This window comes from Nothobranchius furzeri, chromosome 2 (genome assembly GCF_043380555.1).
Source record: "Nothobranchius furzeri strain GRZ-AD chromosome 2, NfurGRZ-RIMD1, whole genome shotgun sequence".
NCBI classification, from domain to species: Eukaryota; Metazoa; Chordata; class Actinopteri; order Cyprinodontiformes; family Nothobranchiidae; genus Nothobranchius; species Nothobranchius furzeri.
In genome coordinates, this window is record NC_091742.1 from 80,726,505 (window position 1) to 80,744,079 (window position 17,575).

Sequence of the window (17,575 nt, forward strand, 5' to 3'; positions counted from 1 at the left end):
ATTTGGATACCGCCCAAGCCTACAGTCCGCCATGTTTTTACGTGTCCGACCATCCGCGTGGTTAGAAAATTTCCTATGTGCGCGGTGCGGAAAGTTTGGGCCGTGCAGAGGCACGGTGGAGGGGCCGTGGTCGTTAAAATGACGCAATTTTGCCGCACGGAGCCTTGCGCACCTCGCGGACGCGTCAAGCATAAACCACGCTTTAGAGATTAAAGAATGCGTGTGCAAAAAAGAATAATTTATATATGTTGCGTTGTTGATCTACATAACTAGAATTTAACGCTGTTGCTATTCAGCTTTGTTAAATTCTGAGAAAGATCAAACGAATTGGCAATGAAACTTATATCATATATATATATATATATATATATATATATATATATATATATATATATATATATATATATATATATATATATATATATATATATGGATATTTATATAATCGATAGAAGTTCAAACACCAACTGGCTTGGTCTATATTTAATCAAAAGATTAATATTTAATTTAAGAGATTTTAATTAATAACAAAAGTTTATTAATTCCGAAGAGCTAAAGAGATCTTTGCTCGTTCAATGACCAAATGCACCACTCTGTGTCTTATTTCAAAGAAGAGTCAGGTTTAAAAAGTTAATAATTTATAACTAACAATTTAAAGATGACAATTTAAAAGACAATACATAAATGACAATTTATAAAAGCTTTGGTATTAAAACTTGGTATTAAAGCAGTCCGTGTCTGGATGAAACTAAACATGAAGTGTGTGTGTTTGAATGTGTGAATGTAGGTCTCAGAAGGTTTTATCTTAGAGAGAGAAAAACACGTTCTGGGTGAAAGAATTTGGTTTGCAGTTAAGCTAAATTATTTCTGAAAAGAGGCATTCAGACGCAATCTGTGTTCTACCTCACCATTCAGACGACCCTCTGTTCAGATCCGGAGGTCAAGGGAGGATGTTGATCAGCCTCTGGGTACTCGGTCCGGTAGGGGAATTAGGTAATTCAAGAACATTTGTCATTATGTAGTTTCAATACTTTCCCTCTCAATACACAAACCTTTGCCATTGTCATATAATAATATATATTTGAACAACACATAACATTACAGATGTTCAACCACAAGAAAACCCCCATCACATCACACACATTCACCCATTCATACTCCATACCCCCTTTAACCATATCTAAATTAGAAGTGTCTCACCACGCCAGCTGTAGTTTAACCTAAATTAGATCCTGTGGTCTTAATATATCATTCTCTAGTACTCAAGCTTGGCTCTATCACTTTTTTCCAGTAATCTTCAGCTTGGAGGTGATCTACGAACCTCTTGGTTTCTTCTTTAAATGTTATAATTAATGTTGCAGGATGAATGATCCCATTTTTTACCCCTGCCTTCCACAGTTTCTCTCTCACATCACGGAAGCTTGCCCTCTTTTTCGCCATCATCTCCGTCTGGTCTGCAGTAATTCACAGCTTCATCCCGCAAATTTCAAAGATGCATTCCTTCTTCATAATTTCCATGATCTCTTCCTTCATTTTATATCGTTGTAGTCTCACAATCATGGCTCTGTCTCCAGTCTTCCCAGCTAATCCAATCCGATGAGCCACTCCAACCTCAGATTCCGAAGTTAGTTTACTTTTAAACATCTCGCTCAGGAGAGAAGCCATGTATTTTGATGGTTGTCCCTTTTCTACATCTTTCGGCAGCTCATAAACGCGGATGTTACACATCCTAGAGTAACTTTCAAGATGATCAACCTTCTTTATTAACTCACTATTCACCTTACGAAGTTGTCCGTTTTCTTTCTCCAATATTATAATCCGACTGTCCATTTCACATGATTCTTCCACATCTTCCATTTTTTTGCCAGCCTGCAATATCTCTTGCTTTAAATCATCCAGTTGTGGCTGCAAGGTCTCTATTACTCCTCTTATTTCCTCTCCTATTATCATGAAAATCGTCGTCGGTAAATCCTGTTGCTGATCATCCACGCCTGCCATTGTAACTCCTGTCACCTGTTGCTCGTCAGCCACACCTTGCTCCAGCGTTGTTTTCTTGTTCGCGTTCCTTATCCTTGACCTTTTTAATGACATAACGTCATCCGTAAGCTCCAAATAATCAGCCAGAAGTCCTTCACAATAAAAGTGATTCGAAAAGTTTTATCCAGAATATTACTCCATCAATCTTGACAGTTTTTAACCACATTCCATAACTCTGGCGTGTTCCTTCAGCGACTTCAGCGCCTGTTTTCCTTGCGCATGCTCAGTATCCATCAAGAGAGCTAAATAATTCCCTTTCAGCAGAGCCAAGATGGACTATTATTTCTTTCAGAGCCTCTTTGGTACTTTCAACCATTGGCTGTGCTGTGGAGAAGTCCAGATCTTCTCTTTAAAAATGTTTAAGCGCAGACATGACTGTTTGGAAACAAGCGTCAAGCCAGCCCTCCTTCGATTTTTATGGCCACAACTACATGAGAAATTACGGTGCCCTCATTTTTGAGTGCCTTTCAAAATAAAAGCACACTTTTAAGATGTGTGTCTGAGCATGCTGATGAACGCAATTAAAAGTTTGTGTAAAATTGTGTCTAAGATAAAACAGCTTTACAATGATTTATCTAATTAAAATACTTTTGATGAAAAGAATGAACTAGATTTAAATGTTATTCTAACTACTACCACCCTCCTCATGCTCTTAGGTCTGAAGATCAGCTCCTCCTAACTGTCCCTGAGGCACGTTTGAAGACCCATGGGGAAAGGGCTTTTTCTGTCTGTGCCCCAAAATTGTGGAACTCATTGCCTCTTCAGGTTAGGCAAGCACCCTCTATTGCCGTTTTAAATCACGCCTGAAAACCCACTACTTCTCCCTGGCCTTCAACTCCCAAACCATAAAGCATCAACTCATCCTTAGTTTTTCCACCTTGTTTGTTCGATTTTAAATTTGTGTTTTTTATATTCTGGTTTTACTTGTTCTATTGGTTTAGTTTGTTGTTCTTTTAACTTTTTCATCTTTTTTACCTCTTATGATACACACGACTATTTTAGCTTGTGTTTTTATTTATTTGTTTTTATGTGCAGTGCTGTGGTCGGTTGTATTGCTGTGTTAAAAGTGCTCTACAAAAAAAGAGGAATGGTATGCTATTTTGTGTGTGTGTATGTGTGTGTGTGTGTGTACAATTGTGTGTACAATGGTGTGTAATGATTCTGTCTATTTAAACCAGGCGTGGGGAACCCTGGTCCTCGAGGGCCGGCATCCTGCATGTCTTGGCTGCAACACTTCTGATTCAGGTGCTGATTCACCTGTTCAGCAGCTCATCAGGCTCTGTAGAAGCCTGTTAATCACCTGCTGATTGAAATCAGGTTTGTTGAAGAAGGGTTGAAACTAAAATATCCTGGATAGTGGCCCTCGATGGACCACGGTTCCCCACCCGTGATTTAAAAAAAAATACTTATTGTACACATCGACTAGTACATCCTCACAAACTTTCATAAGGATCTGATGTGGCATTTAAAAAAAGGTGCAATGAAAGTTGGCTATAAAACAAATCTCACTATATTTAATGGTAGGGTTGTCACGGTATGAAAATTTAACCTCACGGTTATTGTGACCAAAATTATCACGGTTTTCGGTATTATCGCGGTATTTTTTAAACGGTGTTGCATATGTTCAGAAAGCATTGATAGTCATGTTCTACACAAACTGAAATAGTTCTGAAAAGGTTTAACAGTGTTTATTAAACCTAAAATAACACAAAGCCTTAGCAAAAGTGCAACTTTTCACAAGTAAAGGAACAAATAGCTTCTTTTTCTGGAACATGTTACAGTAGTCAGTGCAGGTTTAAATTATACAAATCCAAACATTCAAAACATAAACAATATGTAAACAAATCAAAGAAACACCACTTGTTTTCTCATATACTTGTTTTCTTCATAATCAAAATGAAAATCTAAAACTCCAGTCCACACTTGACTTGAGCATTGTACAAGTCAACCTTAAAAAATATGTATTTAAAATAAATATCCACTTTAAACAAATTACTAAAATAACTACTACACTATGTAATCAAATCCAAATGTTCAAGTATAAATGGCATTGAATAAGTAAACAAATCCATGACAAGGAACTAATTGTATATTTCTCTTCATCATCAACAAATAAGATGCTTCATCCAGCAACAGGGTGTCCGTGACACGGTTTAAATGCTGGCAGAGGACGTTGCAGCTGCAGTATATAGTGACTCGTTGCATTCTCCCTCAACCAAAAGTCCTCACGTCATGCATTTAAGCTAAAATGCTAATGTTAACTTACCTTGCACTGGCTGTAGAGACATGGGTGATCGTCACGCAGATGTGCCATTAGATTCGAAGTGTTGCTGCCTTTTGCAGACACTTGTTTCCTGCTCGTTCTGCAAACGGGATAGCCGTCTTCTATTAACTGTCCCTCAAAATTTTTCAGAAATCCCAAATATGCCCATACTTCCGATTTAGTCTTCTTTGAGGGCTGATGGATGTCCTGGGCGCTGCCGTCGCCTCCTTCGGCCATTATTTCAGCTTCAAAGTTTTGGTGCCGTTGCAAATTAAAAAGTGCGTGTGCGCGCCGCGGGAACTTCAGCTGAAGCGACGGTGGCTGGTAAGGGTCATCGCGCCGAAACCGCGGCCACGGTAAACCCACCGAGATAATATAGTTTTTTAAAAACTGGACGGTTATTTTTATTGTAAACTTTTTTACCGGGGTTTACCGCTATACCGGTTACCGTGACAACCCTATTTAATGGTTAATTTCTCAAAAACTGTCCAATTCCGTAACATCAATCCACTTCAGTCTTAGAGTACACATCGAGTAATACATCCTTCCCAAATTTCATAAAGATCTGATGTTGAGTTCAGACGGCGCTCGCGCGGGCGCACGCAGCGAGCTGCTCGTCCTCTTTACGCAATGGAAACTTGCGTTTTATTGGTTTTTATGTTTTTTTGTTGTCTCTGATTCTTTTTTTGAATGGTGTGGCTTCTCTGGTGACTTTTGATCAAGCTGCGCTGCTGAGGCTTTGTACTCCTGTTGATGTAGCGGTCGCTGCGTGAGGGAACCTCACGGATAGCATTGTTGTTTGGACTGCCCCTGTGCTCTCTCCCCCCAAGCCGTGATGTGTTGGCCCTCTGTCTGCCCCAGCTTGAGAAGGAAGCATCGTAGAAGACGGGGACAGCAAGGTAGCCGGCGCGTGAGACGTCGGGCTGGACTTCCTGGATCCCTGAAGAAGCGGCTGGTCCGATTCGGCCCAGCTTGTGACCCGGTGGTTCCGAGACGTCTGATGGTTTACTCTGCGCCCTGCCTTGTGAACTTGGCTGGCTATGAGGGTGAGCTGGCACCGCGCCATGGCCAATCGGCTCGAGGACCTCGCCAGAGTGGGGTTTGCTGGGAGAATCTACGCTTGGTTACGGGCTCAGAGTTGGAGGAGACGGTGTCCGTGCGCGATCCCGGTGCTGCGGCCCCGCCGCAGACCTGGTTTGGTCTGGTCAATACCAGGTCTGTGCTGAACAAAACTTTTGTTCTTCGGGATTTTTTTTATTAAACATGATTTGAGTTTTCTGTGCATCTGTGAGTCCTGGATCCCGTTTGGTGACTCAAGCGCCCTGCTGGAGCTGGTACCACCTGGCTGCTCCTGTTTTAATATCCCTAGATCGCGGGGCAGAGGTGGTGAGCTGGTTGTTGTTTTAAAATCCAGCTTTCCTTGTAAACAGCTTACACCCGCCATGTCATTTTCTTCCTTTGAACTGTGTCTATTTGAACTGTGCATCTGCCCCCGCCTGCTCTCCGTGCTGATTTATCGCCCTCCAAAGACTGACTCTAACTTCCTAAATGATTTATATGATCTTGTGGCAGACTGTATCCTAAAACATGACTATGTCCTGTTTTTGGTGATTTTAACATCTGCTGTCCTGACAATGTGCTTGCTAAAGGTTTTTTGAATTTTCTAGATTCATTCAATTTAACTCAATGGTTATCGTCCCCAACTCATGCCAGGGGTCACACCCTGGACCTGGTTGCTTATCTGGATGCAGTGAGGGTTGCTAGAACTGCCTATTTTGCAGACATCATCAAAACAAACTCTAAGAATCCTAAGATTCTCTACAAAACACTGAACTCTGTTCTGGTGTATCAGGAGCCCAGCTTCCTGTCCACTACAGTTGCTGGAAACTCTGAAGATTTTCACAAATTATTTGTTCATAAAGTATCAGGCATTAGAGCAGCTATTTCTGGTAACTCTATTGACCCTGTTCCAGTTCCTCCATCACCACCCACCCTGAGCTCCCTCAAGACCGTTTCTTATTCTGAGCTGAGTAAGCTTGTTGCAAGGCAGAAGCCATCTGGCTCTCCACTTGAGGTCCTGCCGCCTCGTCTCTGGAAGGCTGCCTTTCCGTGTCTTGGCCCATCACTTGGTCAGATTACCAATGGGAGCCTCAGCACAGGTGTGGTCCCAGCTGCTTTCAAAGCAGCAGTTGTTCGGCCGACCCTGAAGAAACCTGGTGCTGATGTCTCTGTGATCGAAAATTACAGGCCTATCTCTACCCTGCCTTTTACATTGAAACTGCTTGAGAAAGTCATTTATCAGCAGCTGGTTTCACATTTAGCAGACTCTGATCTGTTTGAGATTTCCCAATCAGGGTTCAGGTCTGGCCATAGTACTGAGTCGGCTCTACTGAGGGTCTTAAATGATATCTATCTATCACTAGATCAGGGTACATCTGTGGTGGTTCTGTTGTTAGATCTGACGGCAGCGTTTGACACAGTTGACCAGGCGATTCTACTTGGTCGCTTGGAACGATGGGTTGGGATCAAAGGGTCTGTTCTGGAGTGGTTTAGATCATATCTCCACAACAGAACATTCTGTGTTAACACTAGAACTCCCAGCATTTTCTGATTCCCCCAGCTCTACCAGAGCTTTGTCAAATAACTGCTTGGTTTGATAACAATGACTAAATCACTGATCGTTAGCTGCCTTTCATTTGTAAATGCAGCCAGCCACAGATGAGGGACAATGGAATGTGCCTGGGTGTTGTCAGTCTTTCAGGCTGGCCCAGTGGCTCTACTTGTCTCTGTCCTGTCTTGAATCTGGTTAACTGAACTCGTCCATCCAAAGACTTCACAGAAGCACACAAATGACAAGAAAGGATTTTTATGTAGCGTTTAATAAAAACAAAGCATGAGTCGCTTCAAAAAGACTACATTTACTGCAGCTGGCAGAGGCAGAGATTTTTTCTATTGATACACGGAATTTACAGAATCATTTTAAATGTTGATAGGGGAAGACTGCAGGAGGCAGCGGTAAAATACAGGGGTCCCCACCAAAAACAAGAAACTTTACGAGTCTGATGAAACCCGCTGGTTTTCCATCAGGCAGTCACGGGACAGCTCCAACGACCCAGTGGCTGTGCTGGGTCAATGTTATCGAGCTCAGTCCGGCTCGGCCGTGAACGGGCCGAGGCGGCGTCGTGCTCTGCTTAAGAAGAGGTGTTATTTTCCCGCTTCAGAAGAAGCGTCCAACGTGTTTTTACGCTTTCTCCGAGACATGTCACGTCGCTAAGTTGTTAGCGCCGCGCGCTAACACGTCAATAGTGCAACGTAGCTGCTGGAGGTTTTAAGGGTTCAGATGAAAACACCCGACCTCTCACTCTGCTCACAAATCGATCTTCAGTTGTCGCCGTTGCGCTCACGCCGTAATACAGTATTAGATGCGGTTAAAGTCAGACATGAAAAAATAAATAAATTTTACATGAATAAGTGATGCTTAGCCTGGTGGGGGGAGGAGAACCTGGCCTAGTAAGCACTGGAGGAAACCCTGTCAAGATCATCAACACTCGTTTATCTTAATGCTATTGAATCATGTAAACCACAAAGCATTATATCCACTGCTACCTTTCTAATTTTAAACTTTGTAACTTATGCTGTAACTTCACCTTGCCCTGCCTGCTCCTGATCACAAGCGACAACATAGTAGTTCCCGCTGCTTCTTTGGGAAACAGCGCAAAATAAATAAATAAATAAAACTTGGGATCTTGTAGGCGTGGCGGTGGGATTTCAGCCGTGGCGGCCCGCCACGGCTACGCCTATGTAAGGGAAACCCTGTGCTTTTATTTTCAATTTATTCATCATGTTTCACATTTCTCATGTACCATGTTCAGCGCCTTGGGCTTCCCGACAGGCGCTTTATAAATAAAGCTTTGATTGATTGATGTGGCATTACAAAATAAAGTGCAATCAAAAGTCATTAATGACTATTTTTACTAATTCCATGGTAATTTCTCAAAAACTGTTTCATTCTGCAACATCATTCCACATCTGCCTTAAAGTACACATAGAAGACTACATCCTCACAAAATTTCTGATGTATCATCAGGTCTTAATAAAAATTTGCAGAGAATGTAGTCCTCGATGTGTACTCTAAGACTGATAAACAACACAACACTAGGAATGATGTTGTGGAATCAGACAGTTTTTGAGGAATTAACCATTGAATATAGTGAAAATTGTCTCTAAAGTCATATTTGATTGCACTTTATTTTGAAATGCCACATCAGATCCATATGAAAGTTGGGGAAGATTCAGCAGTCGGTGTGTACTTTAAGTCTGATGTGGAATGATGTTGTGAAATCAGACAGTTTTTGAGAAAGAAACCATTGAATTTAGTGATAATTGTCAATAATTTTCACTTTCTTTTGAAATCCCACATCAGATCAGGATGAAAGGGAGGGGAGGGATAAGAATTGCAAAGTAGACAAATGTGTTTATTCTTTTAATTTAGAGTATTTTTAAATGGATAAAATCATAAAAAAACACGGTTTTATCTTGCACACAATTTTACACAAACACGTTTATATCGTGTTCATTATTTTGATTAAAAGTATTTTTAAATAGATAAAATCATAAAACGCAGTTTTATCGTAGACACAATTTTACACAAACTTTGAAATGTGTTTTGAGCGCTTTTATTTTGAAAGGCACTCTATAACGAGGACACCGTAATTTCTCTTGTAGTTGCGCCCGTAAAAATCGAAAGACGGCTGGCTAAAAGGCAGTCAGAAAACTGAGGTCCGCTTGCTGGAGATGATCTACACAAGAAAGCAGCTTTCTACACACCTTAAATAATAATAACAGGACAGGGCCCCGGGCTAAATTATTGTCCCAGTCCGTCTCTGCACGAGTCCCGCTGGTGTTTCATACCTGCTCCGTGTGAGCGGCTCTGTGGTTCCCAGCTCACATCCGACAGTCTGTATGGCAAGCCAAATGAGCATTTATTCTGATATCAGGATATCAGCCAGAATTGTCATGAACATGTACGCCATTTCTGTCCACTAGTTAACTAGTTAGCCATGTTTGTGTCAACTAGTTAAATAGTGACAGCCTAAATGTCAACTAGTTAACTAGTAAGGCCTAAATTCTCTCTAGTTAACTAGTTAAAATGTTTCATATCTTACTAGTTAACTAGTATTGCTCAGTGTGTTCACTAGTTAACTAGTGGACAGATCAATGTCCACTAGTTAACTAGTTAAAACACATTTAGTTTTTACTAGTCAACTAGTAAGGTACAAAAACTCGTACTAGCTGACTACTGAATGTAAAAATCCCACTTGTTAACTTTGCCCAATTTGGCCAGCCGCTTGAGCATTAATTCTGATATCTTGTCAACAGGTCAACTAGTTAACTAGTGAGGGTCAAACTGTACACGCTAGTTAACTAGTGAACACATTTTGACCTTCACTAGTTAACTAGTTGACACAAAAATGGCTCATTAGTTAACTAGTAAAGGCCAAAATGCATACCAGTCAGCTAGTTGAAGGTATTTGTGTCTCACTAGTTAACTAGTCAGGGTCAAAATGAGCCCACCAGTTAACTAGTGGGAGACGGAAATGTTCACTAGTTAACTAGTGAACACATTTTGGCTTCACTAGTTAACTAGGTGACACAAAATGGCTCACTAGTTAACTAGTAAAGGCCAAAATGCATACCAGTCAGCTAGTTGAAGGTTTTTGTGTCTCACTAGTTAACTAGTGATGGCCAAAATGTGCACACCAGTTAACTAGTGACAGAAGAAATGCCCACTAGTTGACTAGTGAACACATTTTGGCTTCCTAGTTAACTAGGTGACGCAAAAATGGCTCACTAGTTAACTAGTAAGGGCTAAAATGCATACCAGTCAGCTAGTTGAAGGTTTTTGTGTCTCACTAGTTAACTAGTGACAGTTCAAAGTGTCCACATGTTCACTAGTGAAGGCAAAACTCCTAACTAGTTAAGTAGTTGGAGTAGGGCAGTGCCACTAGTTAACTAGTGAACCATTAATGACTCACTAGCTAGCTAGTTGATTGTAGCAGGCTCACTAGTTATCTAGTTGATGCATCCATTGTCCAAACTAGTTAACTAGTGAGGACATAAATGTATACTAGTAAACTAGTTCAAGCCTACATTCACACTAGCTAGCTAGTTGCACAGAATTCTAATTAGGAGGCAGAGAATTTCTCAAATTGAGGCTTTCTATTGGCTCACTATGTTAAAATAAAATATGACAACCAATCACAGTGCGGAATTTTGCAAAATCCCACCCCAAACATTTGCATGCGGCACACAAGTTAACATGCTGGCCAGAGGAACCTCAGCTAGTAAACTAGTAGTGGCTTCAGTGTGACACTTACATGTAAACTTGTGAAGGCGGAACTGCTCACTAGTTAACTAGAGAGGGTACAAATGTCCACTAGTTAACTAGTGAGGTGCAAAATAAGTGTCACTAGTTCACTAGTGGGCCCCAAAACGCCCACAAGTTAACTAGTAAGGTGTGGATATGCTCACTAGTTAACTAGTGAGGTGCAGATTTGCTCACTAGTTAACTAGTGCACCATTAAGCGCCCACTAGTTAACTAGTAAGGTGCAAAAAAGCATCACTAGTTAACTAGTAAGGTGCAGATATGCTCACTAGTTAACTAGTGGGCCCCAAAACGCCAACTAGTTAACTAGTAGGGTGCGGATTTGCTCACTAGTTAACTAGTGAGGCGCAGATATGCTCACTAGTTAACTAGTGACGTGCGGATTTGCTTACTAGTTAACTAGTGAGGCGCAGATATGCTCACTAGTTAACTAGTGAGGTGCGGATTTGCTCACTAGTTAACTAGTGAGGCGCGGATTTGCTCACTAGTTAACTAGTGAGGTGCGGATTTGCTCACTAGTTAACTAGTGAGGTGCAGATATGCTCACTAGTTAACTAGTGAGGTGCGGATTTGCTCACTAGTTAACTAGTGAGGTGCAGATATGCTCACTAGTTAACTAGTGAGCATATCTGCACCTCACTAGTACCTCACTAGTTAACTAGTGAGCATATCTGCACCTCACTAGTTAACTAGTGAGGTGCGGATTTGCTCACTAGTTAACTAGTTGCATCTAAAAACACATACAAGCTGACCATTTTTGTCCACTAGTTAACTAGTGGAACAATTGAAATTTCACCAGTTTACATGTGTGGGAGTGCAGCAGCTCACTAGTTAACTAGTGCCTGAAACACAAATTATGCATATTCTAATGAGAAGGCGGGCAGAAGACTCCTGTTGGGTATAAGAATCCCACCCAGTCTAAAACGTATGTGCTGTGGCCTCACAATCTGATGGGTGTCCCTGAGCGCCAAGGCTTGCACTCATTAGTCATGGTTTGACACCTACTGGTTGGTCGTTGCGGCGGGTTCGAATCCCGCAGATGGCATTCCGCAATTGCTGTAACATTATTTATTTTCTCTTTGTGTTGTAATGTTCAAAGTTTTATTGTTTTACTGCTTTTATTCCCCCCTCCCAAATCAAGTAAAGCACCTCGTTTGGTGTCGTGTAAGGGAGATCAGTTGGCGAGTTCAAGTCCCATTGAGGAGAATTGGAATTTAGTGTGCCAGTAATTTTATTGTAGTTCATTTTTGTTTGGTATTGAAAGTTTGGTATTGAAAAAGGCTATATTAAAAATAATTATTGATATATATATATATATATCTCCATCCATCCATCCATCCATCTTCCCAAGAAATAGATCAAATGACACTGAGGGAAAAAACTGTGGTTATTTTGGAGAGGGTGCTGGCTGCAAAACCACAAAGGCGGAGCTGCACCCCGCCCATTCACGCAAACTCAGCCTAGCCCACTGACTTCCGTTTTTGTTTTCAACTTTATCGCAAACTGACCTGACCCACATGAATTACGGCTGTTACTAGTTTACAGTCGTTAATGCTATGTTCTATACTCCAATTAAACAAGATAAATATAACTTGCTACATGACAAAGACTGAATATATCTCGAAATGAAAAGGTTTCTTTTAACGAATATCTGCCTACAGCTGGTCTAATAAAAGTGGTGTACAACAGCACTTCAGTCTATTGAATGGCCTCTGGTAGTCTAGTGGTAAAATTGTCTGAGTTGGTTTTTGCTTTCCCCTCAGCTGATGCTGGTTCGATTCTCGGTGGGGTAATCAGCAGTCTATTTAGCCACATTCAATTTGTTTATATTTTAGTTGTAATGTTTCTTTTCAGCAAAATATTTATGTCGCTAAAAGTTCTTTGAATTTGGTCGTTCCTAAACAGCATTTTAGTTGAAACTCTGCTCACAAATGGACTCACACTGGCTAAATAAACGAATAAATAAATAAATAAACACATTATATGTTAAACGGTATACCAGTAAATTGTTGTAAACATAGTACTGGCAAGTGTAGCTAGAAATGAAGAAAAGAGGTTGTAAACTACCTAAAACTTACACTACTGGGAGGCGAAACAGCATGTCAACCTGACTCCATAACCACTACACCACCACATCTGTTATAAATCAAGTGGCGTTACATGTAATTGTGCTGCCCAGTGTGTCTCTGAGATGGGATGTATGGTTTATTGGCGGTGTCTCAGTAGAAGTCATTTCAGAAATAATTTGTCAGAAAATTCACAGAATATCCAGATTTGAGAACCAAGACCAGACCCGCTTCGGGGGAGGAGACCAAATTGAAGCTGAGATGGGAGGAAAATGCATGAATGAGGCTAAAAATGGCTTTGGCGTGTTTCTTATGAGGAAATGACAATATAACATGATTAAAAGTTCCAAAAGTTAGATTTTTAATTATATGGAACCTTTACAAAAACTGTTCAATTAACTTCTCAACTCCGTCCTCAATCTCGCATTTTTTAGCTACAACACCCTCTTTGGTTCCAGAATGCTATCAAGTCTGACAACTGGAAGGAATTAGACTGACTCTAATGGAATGGGCGGGGCTGATTCTGGAATGGGCGGCGCTGACTCTGGTGCAGCTCCACCTTCTGGTGCAGCTCCGCCTTTGTGGTTCTGCAGCAAGCACCACTTGTTATTTTGAGCTAGTACCAGAAGACAGTGTAACCTTTTTTAGTTCTCTCCAGTCAAAACAAAACTTTAGACTTTTTTCTTTTTTAAATTTAACAGGGAACAGCAATCAATTGAACAGGGAACTGCAACCAGTAGTCACACAACAAAATAAAATCACACAAACAAAATAAAGTTACTCTCCTTTTTTCTTGGTGTCTGAAAAGGGCAGGGAAAACCATCAGACTCCAGTCACCCATCGAATGGACTCTTCACCCTCCTGCCCTCTGGGAAGCGCTACAGGAGCCTATGGACTAAGACTACCAGGTCCCGAAACAGTTTCTTCCCCACAGCTGTCAGACTCCTAAACTCTGCCTGCTGACATAACACCCCAAACCAGCAGCACCCTACATAAACTCTGTAGAAACAAGAAAGCCCTGGAAATCGATGCAGAGCGTCGCGGGATATGCCTGACTGGTCATATATATTACCTCTCATGACACTGACCTCTGACCCTATGAACTTGTGTATGTGATGAGTTTATTTACCTTTGATAGGGAGTTATGACCTCTGATTTTGTCAAAATCCTTCAACCCGTTCAGGAGATATTGCACACAAAAGCCAAATTTTCATATATACGGCCTCACACAACCTTGACCTTTGACCCTATGAGGTTTTGTACCTCATGAGTTTATTTACATTAGATAGGGAGTTCTCACCTGCGATTTGGTCAAAGTATTTCAACCTGTTCAGAAGATATTGCACACAAAAACCAATTTTTCATATATACGGCCTCACACGACCTTTACCTTTGACCCTATGAGGTTGTGACCTGATCAGTTTATCTACCTTTGATAGGGAGCTATCACCTCTGATTTGGTCAAAATCATTCAACCCGTTCAGGCAATTTTTGATATATATATGACCTCACACAACCTTGACCTTTGACCCTATTACATTGTGTTCCTAATCAGTTCATGTACCCTTCATAGTAATAAAATACACAGGCGAGGGTCCGACTCTCTGGAGGACGCCATGTTGGATTCTATGTTTATTTAGCTGTATTTATGGTTTTGCTGGTGGTTTTTGACTCCTTTGAAAACTGTGCAACAACACTCTTCTTCTTCCTTTTCTCGTGTGTTATTTGGCAGATGGCACTCAACATAAAAAGATGCATTTCTCAAACAATTAATGTATTGGAGCGTGAACCTGAGTCATTAATCTCATATCCTAATTTGAGAGTTACAGCTAGAGTCCAGAGAGTTTTGTTGGCTTTATGAGCATTAGTTAGTAAGGTCCTCACTTGAACAAAAAATACAGCTTGTTTGCAGTGACTTTGGTATTTACTACCCCCTATTGCCAGAAATCTACACACTTTCCCTTTAAGCGCGTTGTCTCTTTAAGACTGGTCCTGGGTGACATTGGAGTTTACAGCGAGGCCGTAGAAATTCTCTGTCTGGATATTTATTGTGGAGATTAATGGACTAAAATGGGTTGCTGCACCGTGACTGTCTTCTCCTTTTTTTGGAGAGTAAAAACTATATTTTGGTTTTTAAATGCTGCCGCTGCACCGTATTAAGAAATGATATTACTGGTTGGTTCGAAATGGGTTGAAATGTTCACATTTCTTCTTTGCTTTACATGCTGATCACTAAAGCGTGCTTTAATTAATATTGCGTTTTCGTAAAACGTAAGAGCAAACAAGGGGGATTTTAATTGACAAAAATAATAAAATCAGCACATTTCCAAGCCAACTGCGGTTAACATTGGCACGTCGGCTTGAAAAATATCTCCTTTTTGCCGTAAATAACACACATTTCATAGCTGTTGTGGGTTATTTATGTGTTCATCAGTGCTTGAGAACTGTAACTTTGGGGAGCGGGTCGTAATTGTGGGCTTTTAATGCGGTGCTGTCTGTGGCGAGGTGTTGGTAGGGTCTGATCGGAGCTGCAGCCAGAGCGTTTCTCCCGACCAGCGGCTGCTGGGAGCTGGTCCACGGTGAAGCAGCCCACGCAGCCGGACGAGGGCTTCCCGGCTAAGAGCTGACCGCAGCGGCCCCGACGACCGCGGGCCAGCGACCCGAGAAATAACATGGGGAGTCCTGCTGCTGCCTGCTGTTGTTTGTTTTCCGTAGTAAATACCTGAATATGCAGAGACTCAACAGGTCATTCAGTTGTGTGGTATCATTCAGATGATCAAATGAAATGTTGCAACATTAATATCAGTTTACCTGATCTTGATCAATAATCACATTGATGAATTGGTGCATGAATAACTACAAACCCTGCTTCCTGCAGCAGCTTTTTCTGCTCTAGATTTATGATCTGCTATTTGTATATTTCAACGAAAAAGACGGAAATGGCATTAATTATTTAGATTTATTTGTGGATTTTTTTGTCGATGTTAACCCTGTTGTGTCTCAGTTCATGAAGCTGTTTTCAATGTTTCCCGCGATGCGAGCAGCTGATTGTGCAGCAGATGGCCGCGGACATGATCAATTTCGAAGTGCTAGTTCTGGATCAAGAGAAAGCCTGCTGTGCTGTGCCGATGATTTTATTTTGCGAGGATGGATTGAGGAAGGGGGACACACATGCTTAAATATCGACTGTCGGCAATAATCAGATTCATACTCATAAAATACTTGTTAACATGTTTTGTGTGTGTGTGTGTGTGTGTGTGTGTGTGTGTGTGTGTGTGTGTGTGTGTGTGTGTGTGTGTGTAACTCTGCCCACTAATCCGTTACGTATTTTGTTTCTTGTTGACATAAATACAAAAATTATGCAAAAGAAAAGAAGTGAAATAATGTACACAACTAAAGTGTATGATCCAGTATCGAACCCGCGACCTTCACCATTGCAGGCGAACGCGTTAGTCACTAGACCACCGGCACTAGGTGCTACATCTCTTCGCAAATTCATACCTTTAAAACACTATGAGAGCTGGAGGCTTTACAGCAACGTATGTAAAATAGAGCCTTTTTTATTATTATAAACTTGTCGCTTCCGTACAAATGTGAAACAATATATCTGACGGAGATTTCTGCGGAGTTTCTGCACTTTCCTGTCAACAGAAACAGACATGCTGTCTGCCGCTGCCTTCCGCCTCCAGGCTTTTTCAGACTAATAACTGAAAACTAAAGACTGCACACGTTAACTGAACAAAGATTACAGCAATACACCACAACTTTCTCGCTACAAATATCGTCAAAACATATTTATGTGCTCAAACGATCTTAGTTTATCAAATTTTCTCTTAGAACAGCCTGAACAGAGTCCGCCATACTTTCTCTGTTTCTCAGTCCTACATGGACCAATCACATAGCTGTTCTGCATTTCTTCATTTGCATGTAAAGGCCGGATTTGCTCACTAGCTAACTAGTGAGCAGTACAGCGGTCGAACTAGTTAACATGTTACACAGAATGCCAGCCAAGTGTGTATTTATTCAAATTCCACAAATTTACTAGTTTTAGGGGCATTTTTCTGCAGCTAGTTAACTAGTGACAGTGTTTTGTGTTCACTACTTAACATGTAAGGCTCAGTTTGCCCTCTATAAGCTAGTGAGAAAAAATTATAGTTAACTAGTGAGCATATCTGCACCTCACTAGTTAACTAGTGAGCAAATCCGCACCTCACTAGTTAACTAGTGAGCAAATCCGCACCTCACTAGTTAACTAGTGAGCAAATCCGCACCTCACTAGTTAACTAGTGAGCAAATCCGCACTTCACTAGTTAAGTAGTGAGCAAATCCGCACCTCACTAGTTAGCTAGTAAGCAAATCCGCACTTCACTAGTTAACTAGTGAGCATATCTGTGCCTCACTAGTTAACTAGTGAGCAAATCCGCACCCTACTAGTTAACTAGTTGGCGTTTTGGGGCCCACTAGTTAACTAGTGAGCATATCTGCACTTTACAAGTTAACTAGTGATGCTTTTTTGCACCTTACTAGTTAACTAGTGGGTGCTTTAGGGCACACTAGTTAACTAGTGAGCAAATCTGCACCTCACTAGTTAACTAGTGAGCAAATCCGCACATCACTAGTTAACTAGTGAGCATATCTGTGCCTCACTAGTTAACTAGTGAGCAAATCCGCACCCTACTAGTTAACATGTTGACATTTTGGGGCCCACTAGTTAACTAGTGAGCATATCTGCACTTTACAAGTTAACTAGTGATGCTTTTTTGCACCTTACTAGTTAACTAGTGGGCGCTTTAGGGCGCACTAGTTAACTAGTGAGCAAATCT

General features: G+C 41.2%; 1 protein-coding gene across 1 annotated transcript in view; it reads right to left on the minus strand.

Annotated features, from left to right (window-relative positions):
- The window catches only part of LOC139062062 (zinc finger protein ZFP2-like), a 37,905-nt gene that overhangs the window by 18,895 nt on the left and 1,435 nt on the right, over positions 1-17,575 (minus strand). Inside the window, exon 2 of the mRNA XM_070542268.1 lies at positions 9,212-9,287. Within this exon, the coding sequence (XP_070398369.1) occupies positions 9,212-9,287 (76 nt within the window). The remainder of the gene's footprint in view (positions 1-9,211; positions 9,288-17,575) is intronic.